General features: G+C 40.7%; 1 protein-coding gene across 26 annotated transcripts in view; it reads right to left on the bottom strand.

The window, feature by feature from the left end:
* Positions 1-17337, bottom strand: part of PRRC2C (proline rich coiled-coil 2C) — a 70380-nt gene that overhangs the window by 18712 nt on the left and 34331 nt on the right. For 13 of the 26 annotated variants that reach the window (XM_080601641.1, XM_080601663.1, XM_080601661.1 and 10 more), the window contains 9 exons: positions 14427-16790; positions 13223-13431; positions 12435-12589; positions 11605-11950; positions 11056-11141; positions 9901-10089; positions 7732-7983; positions 2676-2765; positions 833-934 (listed from right to left, as the gene is read on the bottom strand). In XM_080601641.1, coding sequence (XP_080457767.1) covers positions 833-934; positions 2676-2765; positions 7732-7983; positions 9901-10089; positions 11056-11141; positions 11605-11950; positions 12435-12589; positions 13223-13431; positions 14427-16790 — 3793 coding nt within the window. The remainder of the gene's footprint in view (positions 1-832; positions 935-2675; positions 2766-7731; positions 7984-9900; positions 10090-11055; positions 11142-11604; positions 11951-12434; positions 12590-13222; positions 13432-14426; positions 16791-17337) is intronic. The other 13 variants (XM_080601646.1, XM_080601647.1, XM_080601656.1 and 10 more) reach the window with 3 other exon arrangements.

Raw genomic sequence — 17337 nt, 5'->3', positions numbered from 1 at the left:
CAATCCCTGTTCTCAGCTTTTTTTTTGGTTTAAATTTAGAGCAACTAATTTCAAACGTCACTCTCAACACTAGAAGCAGCAATGTTTCTTTCTACTAGTTCAGTCACCTGCAGTCACAGTCACAAAGCAGACCTAACACACCCAAAGACCAAACACTTCTAAAGATACGGTAGCAAAGCTAGAGACCAATACTATGTTAGTGAGTTATACAATGCACACAATCCGAAATCCATCAGAACAGGAAAATGCTACTCAAGATATTCTCCACACTTGCTCTACACTGAAGAGCAGAAAACAACGGAACATTTACAACACAACAAAGCATGTTCTGACTAGCTGATCAAACTGCCTTTCAGTCACCAACACGCCACCTACATTGCATTATTCAGCCATCCAACTCAAAACAGAGTATCACTGCACCAAAATCTTACAGCTAAGAAAATCAAGCTTGGCTTACCAAGCAACTCTTTGTAGCCTTTAATACCAAACTGAGCAACTTTCTTTATGCCACACACACCAAAAAGTAAAAATAAATCAGATTCCGATGGTTTGTCATGAGCACTATGGTACAACGCTAAAATGCTAGGATCCTTTTTCAGGGCAGTGGGAGCCAAGATCGGTTGATGCCAAGTGTTAATGCAAAATGGGGTTAGAAATTTAGAATTTAAATGCATCCTTTGATACAGTCTTGTGTTTCAGCCATCCGTTTATATGCAAAAGCAGTTCAGCAGAGGAAACAAAGGAAGGCTCTAAAAAAAGGTTTACCAGCAAGTTCTCCATTAACTTTCCCCTGCATGCAAGAAAACAACCCTTAGAGGGATGTGGTACATACCTTGAGGGTGAGGTCGACGGTAGCGGGAGAAACTGGAGTTAGGCTGGAGCTCTGTTGTAGAGTCTCCCTCCTAGGGAGGGGAAGGGTGTGGGGCAGGGGCACCTGAAAGGCAGGCAACACACATCACATTCTAACTACGTCTATTATGAAAGCCCCAGAAAAGCAAAGCTCAAGCTTTATAAAGTGAGCTACAACTTCTTCAAGGCTTGAGCATTTGGCAGGGAGGTTTTGATAAAATAAGGTGAAAATTTAGTAGGTGGGAAGACGCTGTTCAGCAGGTGCTGAGATGCTTCTTATCTCTCTTTAAAAGAGACTCAAGACTAGGGTTCTGAAGCATCCTCGTCTTCTGCATAAACAAATACCAATTAGCTGCTTTGGGATTTACTTTGAAGCACCATTTTACTTTCCTGGTATGCAAAAATTCTTCCCAAGCCAAGTTTGGCCCCTTCCGTACCAGTACAGTACACGGGGTTTGGTGACCTCTAAGTTCTAAGATGCAGTTTCTGAACAGAGGAAGCTACAAATCTTCAAAGTCACAGGACCATGAAACAAACCAAAACAGATTTGTCATCCAATAACTGAATTCAGTTATTTTCTCTTTCAAAAGATGAAAGATGTCAAACTCAGGGAAATAAACTTGACAGAAAGCTATTTCTATCTGTATGGAAGAAAACACTGATGGATTTCCTTGATGTTCTAAATGGAATGCATCAAAAACACTGCAGTGGCCAACCCACTCCTTCTAATCAGTTCCTTCTCCACTCAAAGAGCACAGCTAACAGAATTCCACCTATTGATGAGATGAGGCTAATCCAAAAGACACAGATACTGAAGCTCTGAAGCAGGTGATAGCACAGATCCTTTGTGGCCAGGAGCCCCTATATCCTGCATTGCAAATCCAACTCCAACCTGCCACAATGGAGCACACACTAACACCATTTACACAAAAGAATTCAATCTTCTACACTAACCACCAAAAGCACAAACCACAACAACACCAGAAAATCCAGCAGAAGAGTAAGTTCAACCAATATTGCTTCAAAACCGCATTAAAGGATGCTGCAGTAGGCTTAAAAGCATTTCTTAGATGGAATTCACAAGACATATTTGTAAAATCTTGAGATTCTACTATTGATTCTTCCTTCCCCCAAACAACAAGCGACTCAATGCTGAGCTAATTATATTCCTGCTACCCAAACAACAAAAATAACAACAGCCAAGTCCCTAGCCTGGTACCAGCAAGCTCAGGACAAGCTTGACTCCGCTACAACACACAATCCAGCTGGTCCTCTCAATTGGTACAGCACACACACACAGCCAGCATCATCGGCTTTGTGAGGACTGCAGATATCTCTGTAGTAATCGAACAGTTTAAATCCTGCCGTATGCTTTCAAAAACCATTAAGCTGCTCCCTTTACATGCAAGCACTGTGATTTCAGGCTACAGTTCAAAACAGCTTTGTTTTCAAAAGCCTTTCTTCAAACTCACCTACAGACCTTTGCTACTTATACCAGGTTCAAGTCCCAACTGCTGCTGGGAGCACACTGATTATGTTTATCTTTTTTCTTTTTTTTTGTTTTTAATTGTCCCTAGATGTTTTCCACTTTGTGCTCTTCAGCTTATAGTGGTAGTTCACAAAATAAGGAAATATCTGAAGAATTCCAGAACAGATATTAAATGAACCAACTGTCCTTCAGAGTAAGATTACTGGATAGTGCACAGCTAGTTATCATGAAAGAAACTCTAGTGACTTGTTTACTGAAGGCAGTATTTTGTGCTTTAAAGAAGTGCAAAAATATTTTCTTGTCTTCCAAGTCAAGTCGATCACTACAATAGACTTACGTTCGTCACCAAAGTCTCCTCCATTTTTGTACTGCTAGTAGCCACTGTGTTAGGATGAGAAGAAGGTGTAGTGTAGTCTGTTACAGACTCCTGTGAAGAAAAATAATTCCATTAAAATATCTCCCTTACCTAAATCAGATTTTAAGTTTTTTTGGACAGAGGTCATCCTTTCTATGGAAGGAAAGCTTATCATGCAACAGAAAGTTAGAATTTCATCCCAAAAAGCTTGTTGGAAAGCATGTCCAGCAATTCTTGTTGCTGAATTACTACTGAGGTCAGAAGAATTTTGGGGAGATTACAGTCTGCCTCATGACCTCACAACATATGCCTGGAGATGAGCCAAAATGCTGTCTTTAAAGCAAGGATACACGAAGTGATGGAGTGCCAGGACACTAGGCATATGGAACTGTGGTGGTGTAACCAGTTACCATTTGTTACCCTAGATGCTTTAGCTACCTCTAGGCACTTTTAGCCCACTTCATTCAAAAAGCAAAATATATTAGCCAAAAGATTTCTGTAGCTTTAAACAAACAGAAATCTCTTGGGTAAACCTATCACAAGTAAGGCCTTCCAGATTAAAAAGAGAACGCAGCGATGGTTGCCATTTGACTGAATAATTTTTGTTAAGTCCTGTCTCAAAGTCGTAAGACACAGTTTCTCCAGACAGTGAAAGTCTGCCTCCCAGTTTCTGCACCGGGCAGTGATTTCAAGGAAGAAAAGGGGTGAAGTTTCCAGTTTACCTAGAGGCTTTCCTTGAAGCTTATTTATTATCACAGTTAAGTGGACCATAACATGTGTCACGAATCAAGTCCACTTTCATGGACTTAGATGTAGCCAGTGACTGTTGACGTGGTAACTCTAAACTCCCTGCTGAAAGCATCTAATTGATGACACTGCCAGCTCTCTAGAGAATGACCTATAACGAAAAAAAATGCACTGGTACTTCTCTCTAAAGCCACATTTAGCACTGGTTTTTAGTTCTTGTCATTGGATATTTAAAACTGACTGTATTCTAGACAAACAAGTATTATCAGAATCTGACCCAAAGACTGTCAGATAAACGGTGTGACCAAAGAACTCTGAATTAGCCAAGACTCATTCACTAGCAACCACTGCAAGCCCAGGATAGGCTCTATCATTTTTACAGAACCAAACACCAAGAAGTAACTGAAGGATAAATTAGCAGCAGAATTGCTGATGAGTGCCTGGTGTTGCCAACACAATGATTTTGAAAGCACAAAAGAGATTATGCTCGATTGCATTCAGCCAGTATGATAAGCTATGAAAAAGTGCACACTTGATTCACTGCTCAAGCCTATGGCAATGTCTTGTAACACAGTAATTGAATCATCAAGATACTAACCGGCAAGTAACAAAGAATCCTCCTAAAAAGATAAGCTCATTTTGCTAAAAGTCAGAAAAACAAGCTCCAGAATAACAGGGTAAGAGAGGATACAGTGTGCACACTTTTGTATTTATGATGGAAACAGAACGAATCTATTTCTCTGTGTAGTTATTTATTTCCCTCACTTGTTAAACTGGTGGGATACCAGATACACATTTTCCACAATCCAAACTACCAAGCTGCAAGTTGCATGCTACTCTTTGAATCCAGTGGGTAACTTCCATCTGGGTAGAATAAAGCCAAGCCCATAAAGCTGCTTTAATCACACGGTCCTTCTAACGAAGTGTAACTAACTGGCTTCTTGGTTAGAAGAAAATTAAACACAAAACTGCCACATCAACTCTGGTGCCCTTACAAGCATTTGTGCAATGCTGAGCTGTTGTACAAGGATGAGCTATATCCTGAACATGCAGATAAGACAGCACTTTAGCTATAGGAACACCACTCCATAAGTCATAGGTTGGTTAACCACCATCCTTCATTTACTGATATATAAGTCTACAGTATTTTATGTATCGACCATCACCATAAGCTTTCCTAGTTCAATTAAAATGAACCTTCTGTATAACTTTTACTGAAGAAACCAACTGAATAGTTTGATATAAATTAATAACTGTAATAATAGCAAAAGCAAAAAGCTGTACATATTTTTTGAAGTTACCTACAGGGTACTTATAGCTGAAGAAAAAACAGGCAAACTTTTTATAACTACCTAATTTGCTCAAAAAGAAGAGAGAACAAACCTACGACTTTATGAGCAAAAGAATAAGGTAGACCTCAGAGGTGACCTTGCTACAAAGGAGCAGGGGACTACAAATCATTAATTTCCTCAACGTTTGGTTTGCTCCTACTTCATGGAAATCATCTAACCAAGAGAGCTTGTCAGGTACTGAACCATCTCAGAAACTTTATTCTCAAGTAAAGCAAGTGTCCTTTTTGACATCACCTCCAAAAGACAAACCTTTATCAACTACTTACACAAACATTTCATTGCCATATCCACAACCAGTTACTGATCACTCCTGTGATTTGAAAGCTTCAAAACTAGTTTGAGATGGAGGGCTGGGGGAAAGCTAAAGGTGTCTTACCTAATCCAGACACTTGTGCAACAGTTCAGTTTTACTCCAAAAATACTACAAAACCCAAGAGAAACAGCTGGAATTGCTTCAGAGCATCACACTTACGTTCCAGGTAAACAGCCCGTTAATATGAGGTGATTTATATTTGCAGTTTCTCAGGTAGAACAGTCCTGTATGGTTAAGTGCACATGCTGTTACTAAGGGCGTGGTTTTGGGATGGATGACATATTCCTACAAAGCTTTTGCTTCTGAAGAAAGACAGCTAGCTTGACTTTCATAAACATTAAAGTCAACAAATACACTAAAGAAAGTGTGCCTTGCTGGCATCTCAGCAGTAGTCTCCCAGGAAAGATGACTGTCCACCGATAAATCATTTAGGTTTGCTAAAAACATTAACACCTGACATTCAAACAACAGATTAAAGATGTTGTCACTTCTTCCCTCATTAGTGCGCAAAGACAATGCTGCAAAGACATGAGAAAGCTGCTGCAATAAAAATCAGTTCCAGGACTGGAACAGTATTTAAAGCTATTTCAGTATTTAAAGCTATTTTAAAAGACACTTTAAAAAGTAGCAAGATGGGTTTATTTCTGTGAAATCCAGATCAAGTTTAACTTCTCTAATACATCTGCAGGTTGTTGGTTCAACTTCCATAGAATATAAAACACGACCACCCCTTTCCTAGAAAACTTAAGTGTTCCTGGAGAACTACTCACGGCAAAGGAACTCAAAAGCAAATCTGGAACTGTGGAGACAGGAATTTTTAGGCTTATTTATAGCATATATTAAATGCTTCTATTAGTAGCCTCTTAAAGCAATAAGGAAATTGTTGGAAAATTTGCATATCCAGCACAAACTGGAAAATTTCCTTTCAATTCAGTCTTCCCCTGAGAAGACAGAGGCTTGACATTTTAATGTTATGCTAATTCAAAGCACCTTAGCAACCTGCATTTACCTAGGGCCAGAAAGGCACAAAATTCAGACTTCCCTTTTGAAGATCTCATTCTTTTCAAATGTTTACAGAGAAGACATGATACTCATTTACTTCAGCAGAGCTACTCACTAGCAAGTTAGTGTGGAGTAATCAAGGACGTTTCCTATTCTGCAAGAGGCTTAGAAAAGGAGTCTCCTGCTCTTACCGTGAAGCTTGAGAGATGGTGAAAAAGCAAAATACAAATAGCCTCCTTACCAAATATTTGAAAAATTTGGCGTTTACAGCGTGCACTTCTGATTTTGCATACAAGAAGAGCACTTCATCCAGTTCTAGTTTATGTTGTTACCATTTACATCTACTTAGAAGATGAAAACTGCTGGGAAGGATGAGAAATCCCAGCACTGCATTTTCATACTTATTTGCCATTCCACTCAAAATCAAGTTTGCAGCTAATATGTAGGAAACAAATATCCCCCTTAACACTTGCTCTGCACAAGATTTAATTGCAATAGCATCTTCTGCTTGCAGGAGAAGTTGGCAAAAACAAACTGCAGATTTAAAAACAGATAAAATCACGAGTGATCTGCATTTCTGATTCTTCAACTATTAGTGAAACTTCTGCAAAGGAGTGTTTTTCCTAAATGGTGTCAGAAGATTTCTGCTTAAGACAAGGAAACAACAGGTTGAGACAGCATGCAACAAACTTGAGTCTAAACTCATAACTGTTTTGCAAACTTACAAGACATTTTCCCTTTACCAAGGCAGGTGCAACTATTAATGAGGAGCTACTCCAACTACAAGGCTTCTTTACATTTGAGAAAGAGCGCACACAGTTCTTTGAGACACACAGCTGCCATAAGTGAAGACAGTCCCCAGACAGGCCAAACACGAGTCTCTCTCCATAGGTAGCTTTTGAACAACGCAGTGCTATCAATGCATCACAGCCAAGAACAGAGCTATAGAACAATGAACCCTGACAGCAAGTCACCACCTCACCGGATAAAAGTCAGAGGACTTCCATGCAGACAACTACCATGAGTCCTGCATATCCTGAAGGGGTCCTGCAAAGGGATATACCTTGACAATATCCAAGCCAACAGGAACTGACATACAGAGCCTTTGGATAAACTGAACAAGCCTCATCAAATGCTTTAGCATATTCCTAGTTCAGAGATTTTTTTTTTCCCCCCCACAGAACAACACTTAACTCACAGCCTCAGGTCATCCATGCACTCAACCAACCGCTGGGCACATCACTGCAGTTCTCTGTTGAAACTCAAGCTCTCATCTCGCATATACCAGAAAAATGCTCAAGATGCGAGTTCCCAGAATCTGCCTATACCAGGCTCCAGTGTCACTCTCCACAGCAAGATAAGCATCCGGACAGTTTTCATGTTCAAAAGACAACAGAAGTGTTTAAAACTTTCCAAGCCAATCTAGGAGCATGACAGACGGCACATCCCCATACTACTTCCAAAGAACTACTAAAATTCAAGCAGTACCTATTTGTTTCAAATCTGCTATTCAGTGGGCTCTGCTGTCCAGATAACTACCACCAGCAGGCAACCAAATGTTAATTACATCATGGAAATCTTATTTTACATATAGCACTCTGTAATTTCTCAAAGTTTTTCTTACCTTTGTGTTTGTTCCGAACTCTGGAGCAGACACAGATATCATTGTTCCTATTTCCGTACTCAGTTCACTCGTTGCTTTGGTTTCCTTTGCAGTGACAGGTTCTGGACTTCTGACAGAGGTGGGAGATGGCTTCTCCTGTCCCTCAGGCTCTCCCTGTTGGGCATCCTTCACCTTCCTGTTCTTTAAAGAACGCTCTTTCCCAATAGGACCAGGCTTATACTCTTTGTTTTCTACCGGACTCAAGTCTGGAAGCTAAGTTAGCGTTAACTTGTCAGTTATGTCTTCCCCATACGTCCTGCCCCACAAGAATATTCCAACATGCTTAAAATAATTTCATTTAAATCTAACAAGGCTTTCCTAACAGGTAAGTATTTTCTAATATATAAACCAACTGAGAATAAGTTAGCACTAAGTACGTGAAATGCATCCCCTCTGAACATTACAAATCTCCAACGCTGTTTTCAAGCAAGACATATTATATGCAGTGGCAGAGTTCAACTAACATAAGATCTAATTAAAATTGATAGAAAGTGATTTTGACTTTTCTTACAAGCACAAAAAAAGTAAGGAAGCCACAAGACTTCATATAAATATAGGTAACTTTAATTTTCAGAGTCTCAGAATTTTACAGGGCTCCAGGGAACTAGAATAAAAGACTCTGCCTTTATTTACTGATGTTTCAATGTATGCATATTGGCAACATTTCTTCCTAGCGACTGAGCACTAAAGAAATACCCATTAAAAAAAAAAAAACCACCCACATTCAAGTGTTGCCTTACATTGTAAACACTATGGCTAAAGTAGCTGCTGTAATTCAGTAGTTCCTTCTTGTGCAGCTGAATTAAAGCAGAATGAAGGACCTCAGGGAACTTGAATGTTCTATTTAAAGAGGTATATCTTTTCTGGCTGAGACTACTCAGCCCATCTCACTACAGAGCAGCACAAAAATTCTTTAAAGGCGGTCCCTAAAATCCTATTGCTTCAGCTTTGATACTTGAAAACCAGAAGCTGCTGGTATTCGCTCTATAAACACAAGCCATCTGTTTCAGGAGTAGATGAAGACCCTTTAAAATATGATGCTTTCGGGCTTTGGAGAGGGCAGGAGTTTCCCTAAGGTATTTGGTACCCTCGAGAGGCCAGTAAAGACTAGAAAATGCCTTCAGAGGGAAGGAAGAAAGCACTTGTAGAAGTGAATGCCTAAGCTCTGCAATGCAGCAGTCAGGATCATCAGACATGCCTCACTCCAAGTACTTTTTACTATAACAACTAACTGAAGAAATTCCTCCAGACACTTTAAGGTCACACTTTAAAAGGTAAATTGCTAACAGAAAAGTAAGTTACAATAATCTTAACGATCACTAAGTGTAATCTAAATGACAGGAGGAGAAAGTATTACTCCTTGTGAGTCATAACAATGGAAATACAAGATGATGATTGACTAGAGTACCTAAATCTCTGGAGGAGACGTGAGAAGCGTTTTAATTGAGATAAGTCTGATTACCTATTCACTCTTCCTGGATTAGTTACAAAAAATTAATTATCTAGACATCTGTGCCTTAGAGACTTCTAATCAGTGGCTCTAACATTCTCCCCTTTCCCCAAAACACTTTTTTCCCAGTAATTTGATGTATTACTTTGCTTAGTTTTGTAGCTGGATTACCAAGACGAGCACCATGCACCCGCCATTGGTTGGGAGTGGTGGTACGTGGGGAGAAGGCAGGCAGGAAAAACTGAAACTGGAGACAGAGCCAGGACAGAAATACCCTGCGCCAAGACTGCTCTGAAAGCCTGAGCAAAGCAAGCACAGGAGTAAACCAAGAAACCCAAGCTACAAAACAAAAACACCCTATTGCCTCCATACTCTCCCAAACAAAGCTATCACAATGCCATAACCATGTCCCTGCTCTAGCCGCATCCCTTGCTCCAAACTGTCAATGGATGACCTCTGCTAGGCGAGGATGTTGTTTACACGCACTTCCTCATTTTCTCTCCAAGAACCACTTGATTATTTTAGGAAATACAAATGTGGAATGCAATTTTTATAGGTCTAGTCCTAACTGAATGAGTATTCTATTCTATTTTTAAATCAACTACTTGTAACCTCTTTTTGACTGAATTTCTTTGCTATTTAAGTTTAAAAGTTTGTATTTCTAAGACATGACCTTCTACCTTTTGTGCTTTGATGGGTCCAGCCCGTGGCTGCTTCTGTCTTTGTTCTTTTGGTTCTGGTAGCTTGTCAGTTGACTTTTCAGAAAGCACAGGGCCAACTTCATTGTCGCTGCCACTGGAAGCTGGGGCTCCAAACTGAATAGTTTCTATGCCAAGCTCAACTCCACCTTCTTGCCCAGGCTTTGTTCCCTATTTAAAAGGCAAGCATTTAACATGTTTCAAAAGACTTTTAAATCAGTACATTGCCACTGGTTCAAAAAAGAGCACCAAATACATTCAGCTGAACACCACAGCAAGTATACTTTTACCTTCTGCCAGCAAAAGCATTATTTGTGACTGCAGCAGATTTGCAAGAGGAGTAAACAATGTATGAAAGCACATTCCCTCCTCCTCAACTTCCTACTGTTTATAAGAGCTCAAGAGGAGGAAGAAAAGAAAAAGCAGTAAAAAAAATAAGTAAACAAGATCAAGAAGAACTGGTAGAGGAGAAAGACAAGTACAATATAAAAATGTCCAGATTCATTTTCACAATATTCTCCTAATACTTCAAAATTAATGTTCAAGAGAAACAATAGGAGACTAAAGATTTATACATCTCCTTATGCAGTCAAAATGGTGTTGTAAGAGACTAAAGACACTCTTAACAGTTTAAAACAATGAAGTCAAGAATGCCAATACAACCCAAGAAAACTAAACCACAGGACTATAAAGTAAAACATTTAGAGCTATGCAAATTCCAGGGCATAAGTAGAGCTACTGTGGTTAGAAACCATCTATGGCTTATTGCATCTCTGCTTAAAGCAGGGACATAAAACCAATTTGATTCCTTGGAGGCATCCTGTCTCTGTCACTGAACTGTACCAAGTGTTCACATGCAAACTAGACAGTATTTTAACTTAAAAATATACACTGAATAGCAGCTATCAACAGAATCTGTGAAAGGCTGAGGTTTGATTAACAAGAACGGTTTTTCTGTTTTGCAATCAATAAAAGCACTAACTTGTGTCCTGTGCTCTTCCTGTGCTACCTCCGTACTTCACGGAATTCTACAAACACTAGTTTCAGTATGGGGACACCTGAGTAAATGGATAATCTGTACCCAATCCCAGTGATAAATAATTTGGGTAAGCGTACTTTTCTTCCTTTCACCCTTACCTCTGGAGATGTAGCTGATCCAAAAGATGTCAAAGGCTTGTTCCAAGCACTGACTGAAGGTGGCTGAGGTGGACTAATGGGTCCCACTGATAACCAAGAAAAGAGTTTAAAATAAAAATCCAAACCAAAACAAGCAACTAAAACAAGAAAAAACCCTGAAGTTGCCAAATGCATTTGACTAAAGTTACCAACTGACTGAGGAGAATTAAATTATAGATTTATTGATTACCCAAGTTCTAGTTCAGAAATTTTTAACCTATTCAGCAGTTAACAATATACTCCTTGTGTAGTTTCCTTAAGTGGGATCATCATATTTTGAAGCTTGCTCAAGTCTAATAACACATTTTTTGAATGGTGACAAGAACGCGACAACAACATAAAATACTGAGTAGTGTCACTCCATAAAAATCTCTTTTCAGGGGTATTCTTAGGTTACAGTGTTACACCTGGGACAGCTCTCCTCTACTCCCTGTACAAAATACTTTCGCAGATACGAGCAAGACATCAACAAGGAGCTGACAATCAGTGTCCAGTAACTACAATACTTACATTTTTTGGAGATGTCATTTAGAACTGCTGTAGCAGGCACCTTGTTTTCCCACAGCTCAGTTCCTAGACCATTGTGAGCCTGGGTGTTCTGCAGAACTTTGCCTGACACTGTGTATTCTGTGCTGGCTGCCGTCCCTCCTGCAGCCTGGTTTTGAGGCTGAACAGAAGCCTGTGGCTGACCCGGAGTCTGCGCTGCACACGGAGACTGTGCCTGAGCTTGTGCCTGAGCCTGTGCCTGCTGCGCAGCTGCAGCTGCTGCCTGTTGCTGCTGCTTTTTGGCAAATCTGGGTGGCAGCTTGGAGTTCTGACCTCGACCTTTTTCGCTTGATCCTTTTTTGGTCCAAACCTGTAAGTGGGAATCCAATTTTACTCTTACAGCTAATAGCCTGTATATATGCTGTACAGCAGCAAAAGCAAACTGGTTAAGCCTGTCTTAAATGAACTTTTTAATGGGTATTTAACCACATGAACAGTGATTTATTTCTCATCTGAGGAACAATGATTTACTTCTCATCCGTTTTCCTCTTAGGATCAACTGATAAACGAGCAATACGATAAAGATTTATACAAGCATGAAGAAATGATGTTTCCAGTTTACCAGTTCCACCTGCCCGACAAGACCCAAACAAGAAGTACAGAACACTAAGATGTCCCAGTGAAAATGAGTTTCATTTAAAATTCTGGACATAAAATTAATACAACTATCTAGTTATCTTTAAGGGATGAAAATACAGTTTCTTGGAATTAAGATTCTGCACACTTCACAACATTCTCAGTATCACAAGGAGGTCTTTCGCATTACAAATGTTTGCTACAAATGTGCCTTGTACCTGCACTGTTTGTTCTTCCTTCTTCCTGCGCTCTTCATCTTGCAAGCGTTTCTGCTGTTTCTTTGACACCACTTCAGTGAAACCATCATCATTCAAGTTAGACTGGGAGTCTTCGACTACTGTCACTTCAGGGTGGTCATCAATGATCACAACACCTATGGAAAAAGGAAAGATGTAGATGCTGCTGTTTTAACAGCTTCACATGCAGCACACAGTAAAATACACCAAGCAAAAATCACTTTAGAGTAGAAGCAATTTCCCCATAAGAAGATATAGATGATGGCCCCGATAAAGATAAGGTTTTTCTTGCTAAGTGCAAGAACTTTAGACTGGTGAACTTGAAGACAGGAAATTGATATTTATAAACTGAAAATCTGGAGCTTCCTGTACCAGACTCTCCAGGAACTAAGAACTAAAACTGCTTAAAACAATACAATTTAAAATAATGAACAACCTTCTGGAATATTCGCTGTGTTTCAGTGATATACACTATCTGCTTATGAAGGTTAAGCAAATTATTAGAGTGTGGTGGAAAATGGTCTGAATGACAGAGTAAAGATTAGGTGGTAGACCAATATTACTCTCATCTGTACAAAAAAATGAGGTATGCCACCTTTTATAGGCGTACACATTACTTAAATATATGACAAAGGTGGCAACGCTCAAGTACACAATTATTCTAGTGTTTAAAAAAATCATCTTTCCTCTTTTGTAAGCTTTAAACAACCAACACTATATCCAGGAAAGCTATCAAATTCTTGTTAGCATGGTATCTTATCAATACATACTTGCATAATTATTAAGATCAAATTGAGACAAGGCATCCACTTTTTCCTTAGGCTTCTTTGGACCAGCTTTAGGTTCCTCTCTCTTTTTGCCACTTGCATCCTTGGTGCTCTTTTGTCCTGCAGCAGTAACACCTCCTTCTTCCTGATGCAAAGAGTTGGTGGTGGTGGGATCAACACCAGGCACAGTTGCTGTCTGGTCTTCAAATGGCCTGTGTTAGAAAGAAACAAAATTCTATTAAGAAAATTAATGACCAGCACCAGAGCAAATGAAGGAAGGAACTAACAACCTAATGCAAATCACATTATAGGGTTGTGAGTGTCTATTGTGCGACTTCTTAGCAGGCTCCAGACATTTACTTTCAGCAACTGAACAAGCAGAAGCTAAACAGCAAAAGCTGTTTTGGAGACATATCCAATGTTTGCTGCCAAAAAAAAAAATCACAAAAAAAAAGTACCTAATTTAATTTTAAGGTGAGCTCTGCCTCAGTCAAGGTAGAGACACCAAAAACTCAACAGGTACACAGTTCAGAACTCTAGTGAAGCCTTCTCTGGAAAAAGTAAAAAAAAAAAATAAAAGAATGGAAGCTTACAGTATGTAACGTGAGCAAATGTAAAAAGGGTAAAAATATAGAAGTTTCACAGGCCAAAAGCTCTTTGAAGCCAGTAGTCAGAAACCAGCATTCTGGCTTTGCTGTGGCACCTGGGAAACCCAGCCTTTGCTTCCACATCATATTTAAGTGACTAGTCCAAAGAAAGCCTTAATATTTTTAATCCAGAGATTAGAGTGGGCAAGCAGTGACACTAGATAATTATCAAGTTCCAATCAAATTTACCATATGGGGAAACAAAGTTTATTCTCAATGGCAAGCATTTCTCAACATGCTTCTCTATGTTAGATGATTGATTTAAATACAGCGAGCCAAATGCAATGCTGCAACATTATTAACCTGCAAAAGTGCTCACATTAACATTCCAGCTTGCACCCAAACTTTGGTAAACATACCCTGAGAAACAGGGGTACATTTTTTTAATCAGGCTTGTTTAACATCGTGCATGCATAGGAATACTCTACTCTTAACTCCATTTTCTAAGTGTCTGCAAACAAATAAATACAGAAAGTACACAGACACAGGTGCATATGCAAACCACAAGAGGACAACACAACCCCAGCTATGTCTGCTTCCTTCCAGAACCTGGTACTTACCCTCTTTTTCCACTTCGGGGTGGAGGACCACTGCGCCTTTCACTCCTAGGCCCTGAGAAGTTCCTTCCCGGCTTAGCTGGCCCATTGTTGCCACGTCGGTTTTGACGGTCTATGCCAGGCCGCTGACTAGAGAAACTTCTCTTGGCTATTTCCCTTTTAGGAGCTCCAGTGTTTTCTCCTGCTTTTGCAGCCACCTGTGCTGCTACATCTGCTGTTTTCTTCTCATCCCTCTCACGCCTCTCATTGAAGTCGCTGCTTTCTGAGGCTGTTTCCCACTCTTCATTTGCCTGGTCTGAGGAATTCTGGTTGGACAAGTCTGGTGTCTTACTTCCTGAAACTTCCAGAGCAGCGTTGGAGGGCTCGTTACCTGCGTTACTGACTGTAGCACTTGTTGATGAGCTGGTTACTGCCTCATTTATCTTGGACGCAGCCTCTCTCTCTTTTAGCCGCCTGAAGCGTGGTGGCTTATCTTGCCTTGGAGGCCGAGCAGGCCTTTGTCTTCGTGGCCTCTCTCTGGTTGGATCAAACTTCCTCTCAAATTTTGGAGGTCTTTTATCAATGGGTATAGGACCGTAATGTTCATTTCTCCTTGGAGGCTCCCCGTCTTCTGTTTTAATGATCTCTGTTTGTCTAGGGTTCCACTGATTGTCTCTGTAGGCTGGTCTCCTTATTGTGGATGGACGTGGAGGACGCCCACCAGGATCCCTACCACCACGTCTATACATCCCCCCTCTGCCTCGTCTAGAAGGCTCTCCCTTAGGAAGAAACCCTGGTTTGGGTTTATTCTCATCATCTCTTATATAGTTTTTTTCTAGAGATCTATTGTCTACTCTGATATTGTTTTCAGGTTTGAATGACAGTGGCTTCATAGGTTTCTTGCCATCGGTTCTCTCCTCTCTTTTTGGGTGCTTGCCTTTGATTAGGCTGTCCTTGTCTGAAAGCAGAGTGTCACTCGCACTTTCATGAACTTCACTGTCAGAGTCAGTCTCCGAACCATGCTGTCGCCGCCGTTTTGGAATTACTTCAAAGTCAGAACTCTCACTGCGAGTTTCACTCTCTTCTCTCTGCCTAACAGGCCCTGAAGGTACATGGTCTGATCTAGGCTTAGTATCTCTGTAGTGTGGGTACTCCCTGTTATGGCCTCTGCTGCCCCGACCACGTCCTCCGTAAGAACCTCTGTAGCTACGACCTCTGGAATAATACTCCCCACGACCTCTGCCTCTGTATCCCTGATCTGGGAACCAGTCTCTATCCCTAGCCTCCTTCCAGTATGTCCTAGGTGGTAAGCCAGGCTCTCTTTTTACTGGTCTGGTTTCTAAGCGTGGTTTCTCCACAACCTCCTTGCTAACTACCTTCTCTGTCTGCTTTTCTTCCTTCACCGCGGTAGCTGGCTGCTGAACTTGTGGCTGCTGCTGCGCTGCAGGCTGAGCAGGCGGCTGCTGCGGTATGGCAGGGGGCAGCTGGGGAGCAGCAGGCTGGGCAGCTGGGAGCTGCTGGGGGACTGGAGGCGTGGATGGCTGAACTGGAACTTTAACCACGGTCTCAGGCTGACTGCTCTCCGGGCTGGCTGGCGTCGGAGCAGCATCCTGGGCTATCTTCTTAGCCAGAGGTGCACTGCTAGAGGCAGACGTCTCTGGCTCAGCCTGAGGCACTGGCACTTGAGGTGCTTCCTTTTTGTCACTTTTTTCAGACTTGCTCAGTTTTTCATTAGCAATCTTTTCTCCTTCTTTCTCCTTCCTCTGCTCACGCTCCTCTCTCTGCTCACGCTCTTCTTTCATATCTCTAAGCACCGGTTTCTTAATAGGACCCGATCTTCTTACTGGTCTATCACTACCTTCTTCTCTCCTGCCATAACCTGGCCTAGGGCCCCATCTTGTTTCAGACTTAGGTTTGAAGGTTTTTTCAGGTTTTGGTCCTTCTGTTGTTCTATTATTGATCAAAACTTCTTTTTTTGGCTTAACCTCAATTCTCTCAATTATCTCCTTTGACTCAACAGACCTGTTAATCAATTTAGGGATATTTGCTGTTGTCTCATTCCTCTGTTCTTCTGATTTTAGAGAATGACTTGAACCATGGGAAATGCTCCTCTTTAATGAAGAATGACTTTCCCCCACAGGTACAAGTTCTTCTGGAGAGCTGCGTGAAACATTCTCATCAACTCCTTCAAAATTAACTGCAGTGTTAGATGTGTCAGTTTGTAGAGGCTGTACATCTTCCAAAGGCCTGCTTGGGAACTTTTGTACCTCAACCTCTCCCGATTCTCTGAAAAAGTCTGTCTTTGGATGAGAGTCCAACTGGTTGTGTTCTACAGGATAAGCTGCAGAGGGAACAGCAACTCGTTCTTGCTCCAAGTGTGCCTCGGACCTAAGAAAAGGCAATTAAAAATGTCACAGTGGGGGAAAAGTTCTTATTGATAAATATTTGCCTAAATAATTTTCTGTTTGCATGAAGGATTTCTGTCAGCTTCAGGAAACATAAGATAGTCAATTTCAGTGTCTGCTATTTTTATGGAGACCCATTTTATTCTACCCCGGTTAAAAATTCAATGTCAAATGTACAGTTCGCTTTAGGAATGTATTAATGGCTATACCTGTACTTTAAAGCAAGCCTCCAGGTTAGCAGGCTAACATCACTAAGTATCACGCAGGCCACAGTACAGCAAAGAAACTTATTTGGGAGATATTTTGAAGATGTACAGGAAGCCTTCCTGACCGCTCAGCATGCAGCAAAGGTCCAAAGGGACTGTCTCAGTTTATACCACTTGTACTTAACACATCACTTTTGAAACTAACATATATCAGACAGAAGCTCTCTTGTATGTGGAAGAAGGAAAGCAGATGAAGGACAGGATACAATACTGAAGCAGCATTCCACAAAACTGAAAATTTACAATATTATGGCAATCACCATT

This window comes from Anser brachyrhynchus (genome assembly GCF_964034855.1).
Source record: "Anser brachyrhynchus genome assembly, chromosome: 8".
Taxonomy (NCBI): Eukaryota; Metazoa; Chordata; class Aves; order Anseriformes; family Anatidae; genus Anser; species Anser brachyrhynchus.
The sequence above is the reverse complement of the archived record's forward strand: the minus strand, read 5'-3'. Positions and strand labels throughout refer to the sequence as shown.